Here is a 13,016-nt window from a genome sequence, read left to right on the forward strand (position 1 = left end):
CCTAAGCGTCACTTCGCCTGTCTTGAGTCTAGGTCGGGGAGTGGGTTCAGTTAGCCAATCAGAGAACGCTGATGGGGCGACCAGTATATGCTCATGAAATGGGTGGCTGACCTCTTGGGGTCAGAAGAGGGAAAAGTTCTACTGTGTATTGGCTAAGGACCATTTTAAGTCCTTCAATGACCGATTACCACATGAGAACACAAGAGGGCGCTCTAATTAATGAGTTCCGCGGCCGAGGAAACTCCTGGAGTGGGTGCTCCTGGGATGCCTCAGGCTTAGACACCGAGGTTACGGCAGCTGCCGAGGAAGGCTAAAGCCAGCGTCCTGGATTCAGACAGACCTTTTAGCCATTAAATCCACTAAGAAAGATCCCTGCGCATGAAGTTTCCTCCTCGGAAATATAGGCAGAAGGGAAAGTAATTTTAAACTCATGTGTGCTCCACAGGCCGGGGGCGGTGGCTCATGCCTGCAATCCCAGCACTTTGCGAGGCCAAGGAGGGAGGATCACTTGAGCCCAGAAGTTCGAGACCAGCCTGGGCACCATGGTGAAACCTCATCTCTGCAAAAAAAAAAAAATTAAAAATTAGCCAGCTATGGCGGCTCACGCCTCTGGTCCCAGCTACCCAGGAAGCTGAGATGGGAGGATCGCTTGAGCCCAGGGGTTCGAGGCTGCGGTGAGCCATGGTTGTGCCACCGCACTCCAGCCTGGGCAACAGAGCAAGCCCCTGTCTCAACAAAACAAAACAAAACAAAAAATTCAGTCGTGCTGCATAAGTAAGGCACCAGGAGTAGGAATAGGGTCTTTGCAGCTCCCGTGGCAATTGCCCTTCTCTGGTGGTGGCAAGGGACTAAGGAACTCCCTGGACACAGGGGATCTGGCTGTCCCCAGATCATCAACAGAGACATGAAGGTCGTTAGAGGTCGTCTGATCCTTTGACCTCAATCTGAGCCCACCACTCAGAAAACCTGGAAATTGTATGACATTTTCGTGATACAACTCGGTGTGTGTGTGTTGGGGAAAGGAACCAACAGCTTTCATCATATTGTCAAAAGAGTCTAGGCTGGGCATGGTGGCTCACGCCTGCAATCCCAACCCTTTGGGAGGACAAGGCGGGCAGATCACCAAAGGTCAGGCATTCGAGACCAGCCTGGCCAACGTGGTGAAACTCCATCTCTACTAAAAATACAAAAATTAGCCGGGCGTGGTGACATGTGCCTGTAATTCCAGCTACTCGGGAGGCTGAGACAGGAGAACTGCTTGAACCCAGGAGGCAGAGGTTGCAGTGAGCAGAGGTTGCGCCACTGCAGTCCAGCCCGGGCAACAAGAGCGAATCTCCGTCTCAAAACAACAAAACAAAAACATAGACCTGCTTGGTTCTCTCTGTGACTTCAGAGGCCCAAGGAGTCCTCAGCACTATAGATGCATGTGGCCCCTCAGAAGACAACATTTCACAGATCTGCAAAGAGTAAAGGTCAAATTTATTTAATACAACATCCACGAGGGTCCCTGCAGCTGTGTCACTGAGGCAAACAGGAAAAGTGATTTTGGCTAGGCGTGGTTCTCATCTGTGAAATTCCACAGCGCAATGACAGCAGCCTCTCTCCCACCCACTCAAGACACTGTCAGGAATGTCTTAAGACCTCAGGAGACCACTTCTTTAGCAAGCAATTTTGTTTTTTGTTTTTTTTGAGATGGATTCTCACTCTGTCACTCAGGCTGGAGTGCAGTGGTGCGATCTCCGCTCACTACAACCTCCGTTTCCTGGGTTCAAGCGATAATTTCACCTCAGCCTCTTGAGTAGCTGATACTACAGGCATGCGCCACCACGCCCGGCTAATTCTTGTATTTTTAGTTGAGACAGGGTTTCATCAGGCTGGTCTCAAACTCCTGACCTCAGGTGATCCGCCCACCTCAGCCTCCTGAAGTGCTGGGATTACAGGCGTGAGCCACCTTGCCTGCCCTGGCAAGGAATAAATTTTTAAAAATTAGTAAGAAACATACACATTTCAAGTTTTCAATTAAGAATAATATTTGCTGATGGCACCATCTTCCTGTCTTTCAGCCTTCAGCATGGTAGAGGAAAAGAAAAAGAGTGTAGACAAAAACAGTTTAAGAACATCTGTGCTTGTTCCACCTTCATTTTCTGTTTTGTGCGTTGCCTGAATGAACCGTGTCTTCAGGTTGGTATTTCACAGGCGGTGCTCCCAAGTAGTCTGGTTTTCCCATTTGTGGAGGGCGAGGTCATAGAGGGGACAGGGGGAGGCTGTCTGGTCAGCACTGTGTATTTCCAAAGAACAAGGACTACCCAAAACTACAAGCCTTTGAAGGACCAAAGGAGGAGAGAAAAAACCAGCCTCTAACCAGGCCATGCGCTAGAAATGATTGAGTATAAAAAAGAAAATTGGTTTCTGTGTATGAGGGTGCATGGAAAAGGTCTTTATCTCTGCACAAAACAAAATATTCAAGTTTCAGAATATCCCAATGGCCTTGCCCTGGATCTCCTCTTGTGCTCTTCCAATTTCCAAGGATGTTCCAACTTGGTGGAAGGAGGGTATGTGGGAAATTCAACAGCCCCTCTGTATCTCTTTCTACCCAACATTAACTTAGCAGGATGGATTTAAGAACCGGCAGCTTAGCCTGAGGAATTGCTGTGTTCTGTGGGAGCAGGGCAGGTTCATAAATAAGTGCACAGAGGTCTTGAAATACAGGGATCATCTGTTCTTCTCGGAACATGGATGTCCTTCCAGGGATGTGCATCTGGCCTTGCTGTCTAAGTTCCATCAAGGGAGCCTTCCGTTCTCTGTAGCGACAAGAAACAAGGCAAGTTATGATCACACCTCTCAAGATTGAAGATTGCCCTGGTGGAGAGAAATGCAAAATGACAGCACTTCTCAAAGAAAATGCAAAGCAGGGCTGTCACACACTGGTCCCCCACCCTGCAGGGTTCTCTCTGTGACTTCAGAGGCCCAAGGAGTCCTCAGCACTACAGATACACGTGGCCCCTCAGAAGACAGCATTTCACAGATCTGCAAAGAATAAAGGTCAAATTTACTTAATACAACACCCACCAGGGTTCCTGCAGCTGTGTCACTGAGGCAAACAGGGAAAGTAATTTTGGTTAGGTGTGGTTCTCACCTCTGAAATTCCACAGCACAATGACTGCAGCCTCTCTCCCACCCACTCAAGACACTGTCAGGAACGTCTTAAGACCTCAGGAGACCACTTCTTTAGCAAGCAATTTTTTTTAGATGGATTCTCACTCTGTCACTCAGGCTGGAGTGCAGTGGCGCGGTCTCTGCTCACTACACCCTCTCTCTCCTGGCTCCTGCCTGTATGTATTTCTCCTTCTCTCCATGCCTGCTCTGTAGGGACCATAGCCTCTGTCCCTGCATACATGTTGGACATCAATCACATCAGTCCACCAAGTAACTTCATCAAGCACCCATGTACGCCCAGCACAGCGTCCCAAGGGTGCCCCACTTACCCACAGAAGAAGAAAGGCAACTTTGTAAGAGATCTGACTTCTAGCTCCAGTTCTGTCTCTAGCTAACGTGAGATGCACCCGTTTGAGGCCTGTTTTTTAATTTTGAAAATGAAGGACTGAACTTAGATGGTCCAACTGAAATGTTTTAAAATGATATGATTCTACCTTAAAAAGAGAATGAAATTCTGATATATTTTCAACACAGGAAAACCTTGAAAATGTTATGCTAAATGAAATAAGGCAGACATGAAAGGACAAATATATGATTCCACTTATGTGATGTACCTCAAATAGTCAAATTCATAGAGACAGAAAGTAGACAGTGGTTGCTAGGGGTTGCTGGAGGGGCAATGGGGAGTTAGTGTTTAATGGGTACAGTGTTTCAGTGGCTGCTCTGCCTATGGAGTAGCCATTCTTTTGTTTCTTTACTTCTCTAATAAACTTGCTTTCACTTAAAAAGAAAAAGCTCTGGAGATGGATAGTGGTGGTGGTTGCACAGCAATGTGAACAGACCTAATGCAACTGAATTATACACTTTAAAATGGTTAAGTATACACTGGAAAATGGTGAATTTGCCGGGCAGGCGCAGTGGCTCACGCCTGTAATCCCAACACTTTGGGAGGCCAAGGCAGGTGGATCATGAGGTCAGGAGTTCAAGACCAGCCTGGCCAACATAGTGAAACCTTGTCTCTACTGAAAAATACTAAAATTAGCCGGGCGTGGTGGCGTGTGCCTGTAGTCCCAGCCACTTGGGAGGCTGAGGCAGGAGAATGGCGTGAACCTGGGAGGCGGAGCTTGCAGTGAGCCGAGATTGCACCACTGCACTCCAACCTGGGCGACAGAGCAAGACTCCGTCTCAAAAAAAAAGAAAATGGTAAACTTAATATTATGTATATTTTATGACAATTAAAAAAAAGGATTCCTGGCTGGGCATGGTAGCTCATCCCTGTAATCCCGGCACTTTGGGAGGCCAAGGTGGGTGGATCCCCTGAGTTTAGGAGTTCCAGAACAGCCTGGGCAACATGGCAAAGCCCCATCTCTATCAAAAATGCAAAGAATTAGGCATACATGGTGGTGTGCACCTGTAGTCCCAGCTACTCAGGAGGCTGAGGTGGGAGGATCACTTGAGCCTGGGAGATGGAGGTTGCAGTGAGCTGAAATAGCACCCCTGCACTCCAGCCTGGGTGACAGAGTGAGACTTCATCTCAAAAAACACACAAACAAACAAAAAAAGCAAAAAAACACCCATAAAAGGATTCCTGGATTCCTTCTGCCATCCTGTAGTGCTCTTTAACAGCTTCAAATGGTATTTGTGTCACCTATCCACCTATCAGTGCCTGGACCCTTATCTGACCCACACTGTTCTCTATGCTGGGGATGCAAGAAGCTGTCCCCAAGAATTTTATATTGTATCAATTATTGATAAACAACACCACTATGAAGTAGAAGGTATTAAGAGGTCTCAACAAACTGCAGAAGGGGTTCAGAGGCACTAAGAGGGCTCTGGGCTGGGCAGTGGGGGATTCACAGAAGCAACTCTGGAGTCAGCCTAAAGATTGGATTTTGACAAATGGAAGGAGCCCTTGGAGGGAAAAAGAGCAGGGCCTGCTGGGAGATACCAGAGTAGAGGGGGGCCCTGGGCAACAGTGGGCCCTGAAGAGCAGGCAGCACCTAAGTCCACTATTCTGGACCCTCCACGTGCACAGGACACTCTGCTGCAGGTGGAACTCAGCAAGGCAGAAGCTGGAGATGGAGGATGACCCAGGGTCTTGGGACCTCCACAGCCAGCCTGGCTGGCTTCCTGAGGGTGAGCTGGGATAGTGTCTCCATTTTGTTTCAGCCCTGCTGGGTCCAAGGACCCTTGGGGAACAGGATGCAGGGCCGAGGTGCCCCAACTAGAAAGCCAAGGCTCTGGCCCCTCCTCTGCCAGGAGAGCCCCATGCAAGTGGGCCAAGCAAGCCGTGCTGGCCCCAGAGGCTGGAGGCCTGCCAGCGCCGGCAGCCACCCTGCCCTATTTCCTCTGCTCCGCCTGGATGGGGGAGACATGACTCTGGTGTCCAGCCTTTCTGTGGGCCCCAGACCAAGTCCCTCCCCAGACACCTCCGCTCTCTCTCTGTGGGGGCAGCCAATGCCTGGGGCACCATTGCAGAACCAAAGCCACAGACAGGAAGGGCTGGGCCACAATCAACAGGGCCTTAGGGATTTTGAAGTAAAGGTTAACACGCTCACATCCAAGGTCTGGGCTTGCTGTGCTTAAATCAGAAGCCAGCCATCAGCCACCCAAGTGCAGTTGTGAAATCGCCCTGCCTTGTACCCGGAATATGGTGTGGTCTCCCTCAAAGGTCATTTTGATTTCAACACACCCTGGGATCTCTAGTTCCTGCTTCTACAAAGTGCTCCTGTGGGCACTTGCAATAGACCAGGTCTATGCCAGGTGCTCATTCAGCCCTTGCAACAACCAAATGAGGGAGTTTATGATTCCCAGTTTACAGATTAGGAAGCAGAGGTCTTGAGAGGCCAAGAAATTTGCCCATGGTGACATGGCTAAGAAGCGGGAAGTCAAGTGTTAATGTGGGTCTCTGATTCCTAAGTCAAAGCCTGGCCTTGGTTGAATCCTATGCCTTGGGTAAGCAACTGCTACATTCTCCATATGTGGCAGGGTCATTTCATGGCCAAATCAAGTTAAGTCCCCCATCCACACCTACTATTGCCCAAGTGATGAAAAGAGCTTGAAATCAACCAGCTTTTATATGGTGGTTTGCAGCTTGCAGCTTTTATATGGTGGTTGCAGTTGCTCATTTCATCCATAAAATCCTAATAGGTTGCTCTTATCATCATTGTCATCACCATCTCCACTTTATAGATAAGGAAGCTTGAGCTTGAGGAAGACAGGCTCACCCAAAAGACAGCTGGAAAGCTGGAGCTCCCCTCCCATCCCCTGATCCTAGCACCTGGACAGTTTCCACTGTAGCCCAGCTGCCTCCTGGCCTCCAGGAAGGGGGGAGGCGAGCTATAGCTGCCAATTGCCTTTCTTTCTGTAAGAAGGCAGGGTCCTTTCCAAGATCCCAAGACTCTCACAGGTCCAGATTCACCCCTTTCATTTAAGTACAGGGTGTTCTCTTCCATGCTATCTGTCTGCGTCGGCCACACACACAATTTATAAACAAGGTAAAAATGGCAGAGGAAAAATGAAGTCAGAATGTGCCATTGAAGCAAGTCAAACAATACCAAATTAGTCTTTGGCTACGTGGCTATCTCATTGTTAAGATATTTCCTCCAATGTTTTCAGAGGCAACGGCCATTAAACAACTGGGAATGATCGCCAGGTTTGATTTCAGGAAGGAAATCTCCTCCCATTTCCCCACTGGGCAATTCAATTAATTTTCTCCTGATCCACACCAGCTGATTATTAGGGAAGCTATACCTGCTTCTTTTATAAACAAAACCCATTTGCTTAAAGGTTCAAAATTCCTTTCCCAACGGCTGGAAACCCTGTGCTCCCATCAAATGACTCTATTCTTTTTTCTGGGGGGACAGGACCAGTCATGGGTGAGCTCTCAGAACCATCCTGGGAGCAGACTTTGAGGCCCAAGGGCCAGCTTCTGGGTAAAGTTCTGTCTGGCCTGGAGCTCCAAGCCTTTGTCCAGAGACACCCTTTGGATCCAAGACAAAGTAAATAAGTTGGTCCTACAGGGTGTTTTGGGTGGACCCAGCCATGTTTATCGCTTCAGGAGAACACATCTGTGTCCCGCACTGCCCAGGGAGCAAAGACCTCATTTTCCACTCTTTCAAAGCCATTATTGCTGGGACAGCAACTTCACATCTTGGAGGGAGTCTCTGTCGTGACAGAGGACTGGCCGCAGAGTATAGAGGCCTCGGCTCTGTTCCTCACTCTATTAGCCATCCAGGTGACCCCAGGCATGCTATTCTATCAGTGCAGGCCTCAGTTTCCTCATCTGTAAATTGGGCTCCTTGTCCCAGTGACACGATAGTCTCTGATTTCAGGAGTCTGAGTGGGTTTTGGCTGGGAAAAAAAACAACCATTCATTTCATTCCTCTTTTCCTTAAATTCATAGCTTTCTTCCATAAAAAGAATGTCAGTGGCTTCCTGTCTGTCAAAGGCATAATGAGCTCTGTTTTACAAGAGTCCAGACATGGGCAAAACAAAGGAAGCCAGAGGCCCACTGGAAGAGCTACCAGAAATCTTGCTGAAAGTTCTTCCCAGACCTAAAAGAAGTTTATGCGGCAAATGCCTCATTTCTTCGGATATTAGCTGCCCAGTTAACTCCTGCATTGCTGGGTAGCTCACAAAAAGGTTGGGATTGGAAGACACGTCTTTGCAAAAGTTGAACGTGGGCCTCTGTGTCTTTCATAAACCCTCCCATCTGCCAAATAGCAGATTCCTAACTCCATTTCCTACAGAATGAAGCTTCTTAACAAGGCATGTAAATCCTTTGGATTTAAGCCCTGACTTATCTTTCTCCCGTCACTTGTCACTGTCACACTCTTCTTTTCCCATCCCACACTGCTTGAAACTGGTCATCCCTCACCCTTGTGCTCCTGCTGATCTTTCTCCCTCAATGCTGCCATCACTCCATTCATTCTTCATGGCCCATTCCAAATGATTCCTTGGGGAAGAGGCCACTAGCTAGGTCTCTGTTCTGTGTTCCCATAGGCTCTGGCATAGCTCACTTTGCTTTATGATAAGTGATCACATGTCTGATTCCCTCATCAGAAGGTGAACTGAGGTCAAGAACCTTGGGTGTCTCCTGCAGCTGATGGCCTGGTGTGTAGGGGGTAATTAGTATCGGCTAAATTGCAATGAGCTGTCAGCTGCTCCACTCCTCCAAGCATACACCCTAGATCTGCCTCACTTTCAGAGCCTAGACTTTGGCATTAAACGAAATGTGTGCTTTGCTTGTTTGGCACTAAGCACCCTAGAGTCCCAGTCCCTTCACGTGTGGGCTGAGATGTAATGATGGAAATTGCAGGAGAGAATATTCGAAATCAGAACTGGCCAAGTCTAGTCAGAGAAGCCCAGGGCTTCTGGTCTGAAACAGACTAGGGAGCGGGGAAGAATTCGTGGGAATGCAGGACGTGGGTGAGTCTGGAAATATTTCACTGTTCAGTGGAGTACTTTTAAATATAATGTATATGAAATGTGTACTTACAGAGTATCTGCTTTCCACAGCATCTACAAAACAAAGGATGACATGGCAGTGAGCAACGCAAATAACCCAGTTCAACTGCCCCAACAACATCACAGGGTCAGGAGCAGGTCAAGAAAAGAGGGAGGAGGCGAGAGCCAGGAGACATCAGCCGGCAGGTGCCCTTAGAGGTTTATGGCTCCTTTGTGCAAAGACAGCTTCCCCGGGACCCTCTAGCTCCACATGACATGCAAATAAAGTCCCTGGCACTTCATTTAAAATTTTATTTATTTATTTATTTTTGAGACAGAGTCTCGCTTTGTTGCTCAGGCTGGAGTGTGGTGGTGCCATCTTGGCTCACCGCAACCTCTACCTCCAGGGAATTCTCCTGCCTCAGCTGGCACTATCTCGGCTCACTGCACCCTCCGCCTCCCGGATTCAAGGAATTCTCCTGCCTCAGCCTCCCAAGTCGCTGGGACTACAGGTGCGCACCACCATGCCTGGCTAATTTTTTTTGTATTTTTAGTAGAAATGGAGTTTTGCCATGTTGACCAGGGTGGTCTCAAACTCCTGGCCTCAGGTGATCTGCCAACCTTGGCCTCCCAAAGTGCTGGGATTACAGGTTGAGTCACCACATCTGGCCTCATTTAACATTTTAAACAGTTTTTTAGAAATGTAGTATCACGGCTGGGTGTGGTGGCTCATGCCTGTAATCCCAACAGTTGGAGAGGCTGAGGCAGGCGGATCACCTGAGGCCAGGAGACCAGCCTGGCCAACATGGTAAAATCCCATCTCTACTAAAAATACAAAATTAGCCAGGCGTGGTGGTGGGCACCTGTAGTCCCAGTTACTCGGGAGGCTGAGGCAGGAGAATCGCTTGAACCCAGCAGGCAGAGGTTGCAGTGAGCTGAGATCGCGCCACTGCACTCCAGCTTGGGCGACACAGCAAGACTCCATCTCAAAAAAAAAAAAAAATTAGTAGCACATATTTTTTTAAGAAAAAAATGAAAACTATGGAAAGTAGGAAGTAGCAGATAAAAATGATATCTGGCCTCATTCTCCAAACCCTGTTGATACTTTTTTTTTCCTAGTCATTTTCCACTATGATTTGGCTTTCTTTTTGGGGGGGGAGCAGTTATAATTATACAGTATATGCCATTTTATAACTTAACTTTTTCATATAACATGGCTTTATAAAACTTTTTCTGAAAACTTCTTAAGCATAATTGTCCAATTAGCTACTAAATAATTGTTAAATGGATGTGCAACTATTGACTTCACCAATTCCTTACTTTAAAAATGTAGGTGCTTTCCAAGTTTTTGCTCTTTTCAATAACACCACTGGTATCCTCTTTGGGAATAAAGCTATTTCTAGATTTCATACTATTTTGTCGATCCCTTCCAGGAGCAGGCTCAACAGAGGAGGAGGCAGAAGCATTGCCAACGCTCTTAGCAGATCTGGGCAACTGTTTCCCCTTCCCCTCAGGAGTCTCCTCTCAACTGTGTGGGAGCCCACACCACCTTCTTTTTTTGTTTTTTTTGAGACAGGGTCTAGCTCTGTCACCCAGGCTGGAGTGCAGTGGCTCACTGCAACCTCCATTTCCTGGGTTCAAGCGATTCTCCTGCCTCAGCCTCCCAAGTAGCTGGGATTACAGATGCCCACCACGATAGCCGGGTAATTTTTGTATTTTTAGTAGAGATGGGGTTTCGCCATGTTGGCCAGGCTGGTCTCAAACTCCTGACCTCAGGTGATCCACTCATCTCAGTCTCCCAAAGTGCTGGGATTACAGGCATGAGCCACCGCGCCCGGTCTCACACCACCTTCTTGGCAGGCGCCATGCTGTGTTTGCCTGGCCCTGCCAGTCTGCAGTTGCGCAAATGGTCCCAACCAGATGTCAGCAAGAGGACAGTGAGGGTGAGAAAAGCCAATGAGAGCAGGAAGCTCTGCATAGGTGGTGGGTGATCCCTGCCTGCATTCATTAGAGATGGTCTTTCCTATAAGAGGCAAGTGACGGGTATGGCTTGCCCTTCTGGAAAGGACCAGGACCCCACCCAATGGTCAGTGGCCCACATGCTGGGGCAGATCCCCAAACAGCCGACTGTGGACCCTGACTTGAAGACAGAGAAGTCATGGGGACCTCACCTGCTGCCTGGGGGAGACCCCAAGAGGAGATGTGGGCCTTGGGGATGGTTGCTGTTCTCGAAGGTGGTGGAGGGAATGGTGGGAGGGCCATAAGTCCTCAGTCTTATCGAGAAAAGCACGCCAAGGGGCCTCAGTATAGACCCAGTCCCAAGCTCACATACAGTTCCTCCTGGACCTCGGGCAGGCTCAGGGCCCGTCTGTCACAGCGGGGGTCACAACCCTTCTGTTTCTCTAATTTAGAAATATCCTGTTTCCCCAAGTCCACCTCACCCTAACACCCTGTCTTATCACAAGTCCACTGCCCCTCCCCCATAGAGGGAACAGAGCCAGAAGTTCCTCAGGGGCCCTTTTTCTGTCCTGGCTGGGCCAGAGGCTGGTGTCAACAGCCAAATGATGAATCAGCCCAACTGTAATGTTGAGCCATTGTGTCAACTTCCATGCATTGAGTGAGGTTGGGGACAGCACCCCCAATGCAAATCTGACCTGCAAGGACCCAAAGGACCCCGTGATTCCTGGACCCTCCTAGTCCCCTAAGGGCTCTGGAACCTCTTTCCCAACAGCGAAAGAACCTCAAGTCGGCATTTTCTAAAGCAATCTGAAGACAAAATGTGAAAAACTCAAATACAGATGGAACACTTACTCCATGCACACTTGCAGTTCTTGTTTTTTTGGTAACAGAGCAATCATCACCAAAGTTGAATTGGAGGTAGCATCCATTTTTTCATGGGGATACTTTTTCACCATCTTGCACGCTGAAGTAGGAAATGCCTCCCCAGGGGCAGGGTTGGCAGTGCCCTCTGGCCTCACTGGCTCTGGGCCTCACAGGATGGGTGGGGACTGATCCTCAAGTGCTCTTCTCTTCCTCCCATAGGAGACTTGGCACAGAGGCCTCCTTTTCTTTGGTTCTTTCTCAGCCATTTCCTGTCACGGCTACTCTCGGCCCAGCCAGTCTTGGTATACTGGGTGGCAGGGGATGCGATGAGGACCAGGGTTTCTGCCTCCTTAAGAAACACCCTGGAAGTCTGAATTCCAGGCAAATAGAAAGTAGAAGGTGGACTGGGCGCAGTGGCTCATGCCTGTCATCCTAGAACTTTGGGAGACCAAGGCCGGTGGATCACTTGTGGCCAGGAGTTCGAGACCAGCCTGGCCAACATGGTGAAACTCCGTCTCTACTAAAAATACAAAAATTAGCTGGGCGTGGTGGTGCATGCCTCCAATCCCAGCTACTTGGAAGGCTGAGGCATGAGAATCACTTGGACCCAGGAGGCGAATGTTGCAGTGAACCAAGATCGTGCTATTGCACTCCAGCCTGGGTGACAGAGCAAGACTTAGTCTCAAAAAACAAAAAATAGCAACAAAAAAGTAGAAGATGGACCATTGAGTGAGTAGATTCCGTGATGGGGAGGTGGGCCTCTGATTCAACAGGTAGGGCTGGTGCCCAGAGCAAGACTCAGCACCCATCCAGAGCCACAGTAATCAGGTGGGATGTGCCTTAAGTCACCTCCCAAGACAGAGGGCAGGCAAAAGCTGGTACTGGAGAGGAAAACCAGCTCTCCTGTTGGAGGAGTTGCAGGAGGTGAATTCCTCTGGCCAGGGTTTCTCCATGGTGGCCCTGTTGAAATTTTGGGCTGGGTGGTGTTTTGTGGTGGGGAGGGGGCTGTCCTGTGCATTGTCGCATGTTTAGCGGTATCCCTGGCCTCTCTCCACGAGACGCAGTAGCATTCTCTTCTCTGTTCACCACGCTATGACAACCAAAAGTGTAGTACTTAGTGCCACTGAGCTGGATACTTAGAGTTAAAATGGTAAATTTTATGTGATATGTGTTTTACCACAATTTTAAGAATAAAATTGTAAAAAGTAAAAAAAAAAAAAGTGGGCTGGGCATTGTAATCCCAGCACTTTGGGAGGCTGAGGCGGGCGGATTGCTTGAGCTCTGGAGTTCAAGACCAGCCTGGCCAATGTGACGAAACCCCATCTCTACTAAAATACGAAAATATTTTGCTGGGTGCGGTGGTGCATGCCTGTAGTCCCAGCTGAGTCAGAGGGGCCTGCCTGGGGAGGTGGAGGTTGCAGTGAGCCAAGATTGCGCCACTGCACTCCAGCCTGGGTGACAGAGAGAGACCCTGTCTCAAAAAAAAAAAAAAAAAAAAAAAAAAAAGTGGAAAAAAAGCATAGTGTGGAATTCTACCATACATCTCTAGGCCACAGAGAGTCAATAGGGAAACTGAGACACACAGGATC

The 13,016-nt window shown here is 48.7% G+C and overlaps 1 protein-coding gene across 8 annotated transcripts in view; it reads right to left on the reverse strand.

Annotated features, from left to right (window-relative positions):
• Nucleotides 1-1,458: 1,458 nt before the first annotated feature.
• PECAM1 (platelet and endothelial cell adhesion molecule 1) overlaps nucleotides 1,459-13,016 on the reverse strand; it is a 109,228-nt gene continuing 97,670 nt past the window's right edge. For 5 of the 8 annotated variants that reach the window (XM_016932758.4, XM_016932756.4, XM_016932757.4 and 2 more), the window contains 2 exons: nucleotides 8,657-8,679; nucleotides 1,459-2,801 (listed from right to left, as the gene is read on the reverse strand). In XM_016932758.4, the coding sequence (XP_016788247.3) occupies nucleotides 2,772-2,801; nucleotides 8,657-8,679 (53 nt within the window). In that variant the 3' untranslated portion in view covers nucleotides 1,459-2,771. The remainder of the gene's footprint in view (nucleotides 2,802-8,656; nucleotides 8,680-13,016) is intronic. The other 3 variants (XM_009433055.5, XM_009433057.5, XM_009433054.5) reach the window with 3 other exon arrangements.

This window comes from Pan troglodytes, chromosome 19 (assembly GCF_028858775.2).
Source record: "Pan troglodytes isolate AG18354 chromosome 19, NHGRI_mPanTro3-v2.0_pri, whole genome shotgun sequence".
In the NCBI taxonomy this organism is placed as follows: domain Eukaryota; kingdom Metazoa; phylum Chordata; class Mammalia; order Primates; family Hominidae; genus Pan; species Pan troglodytes.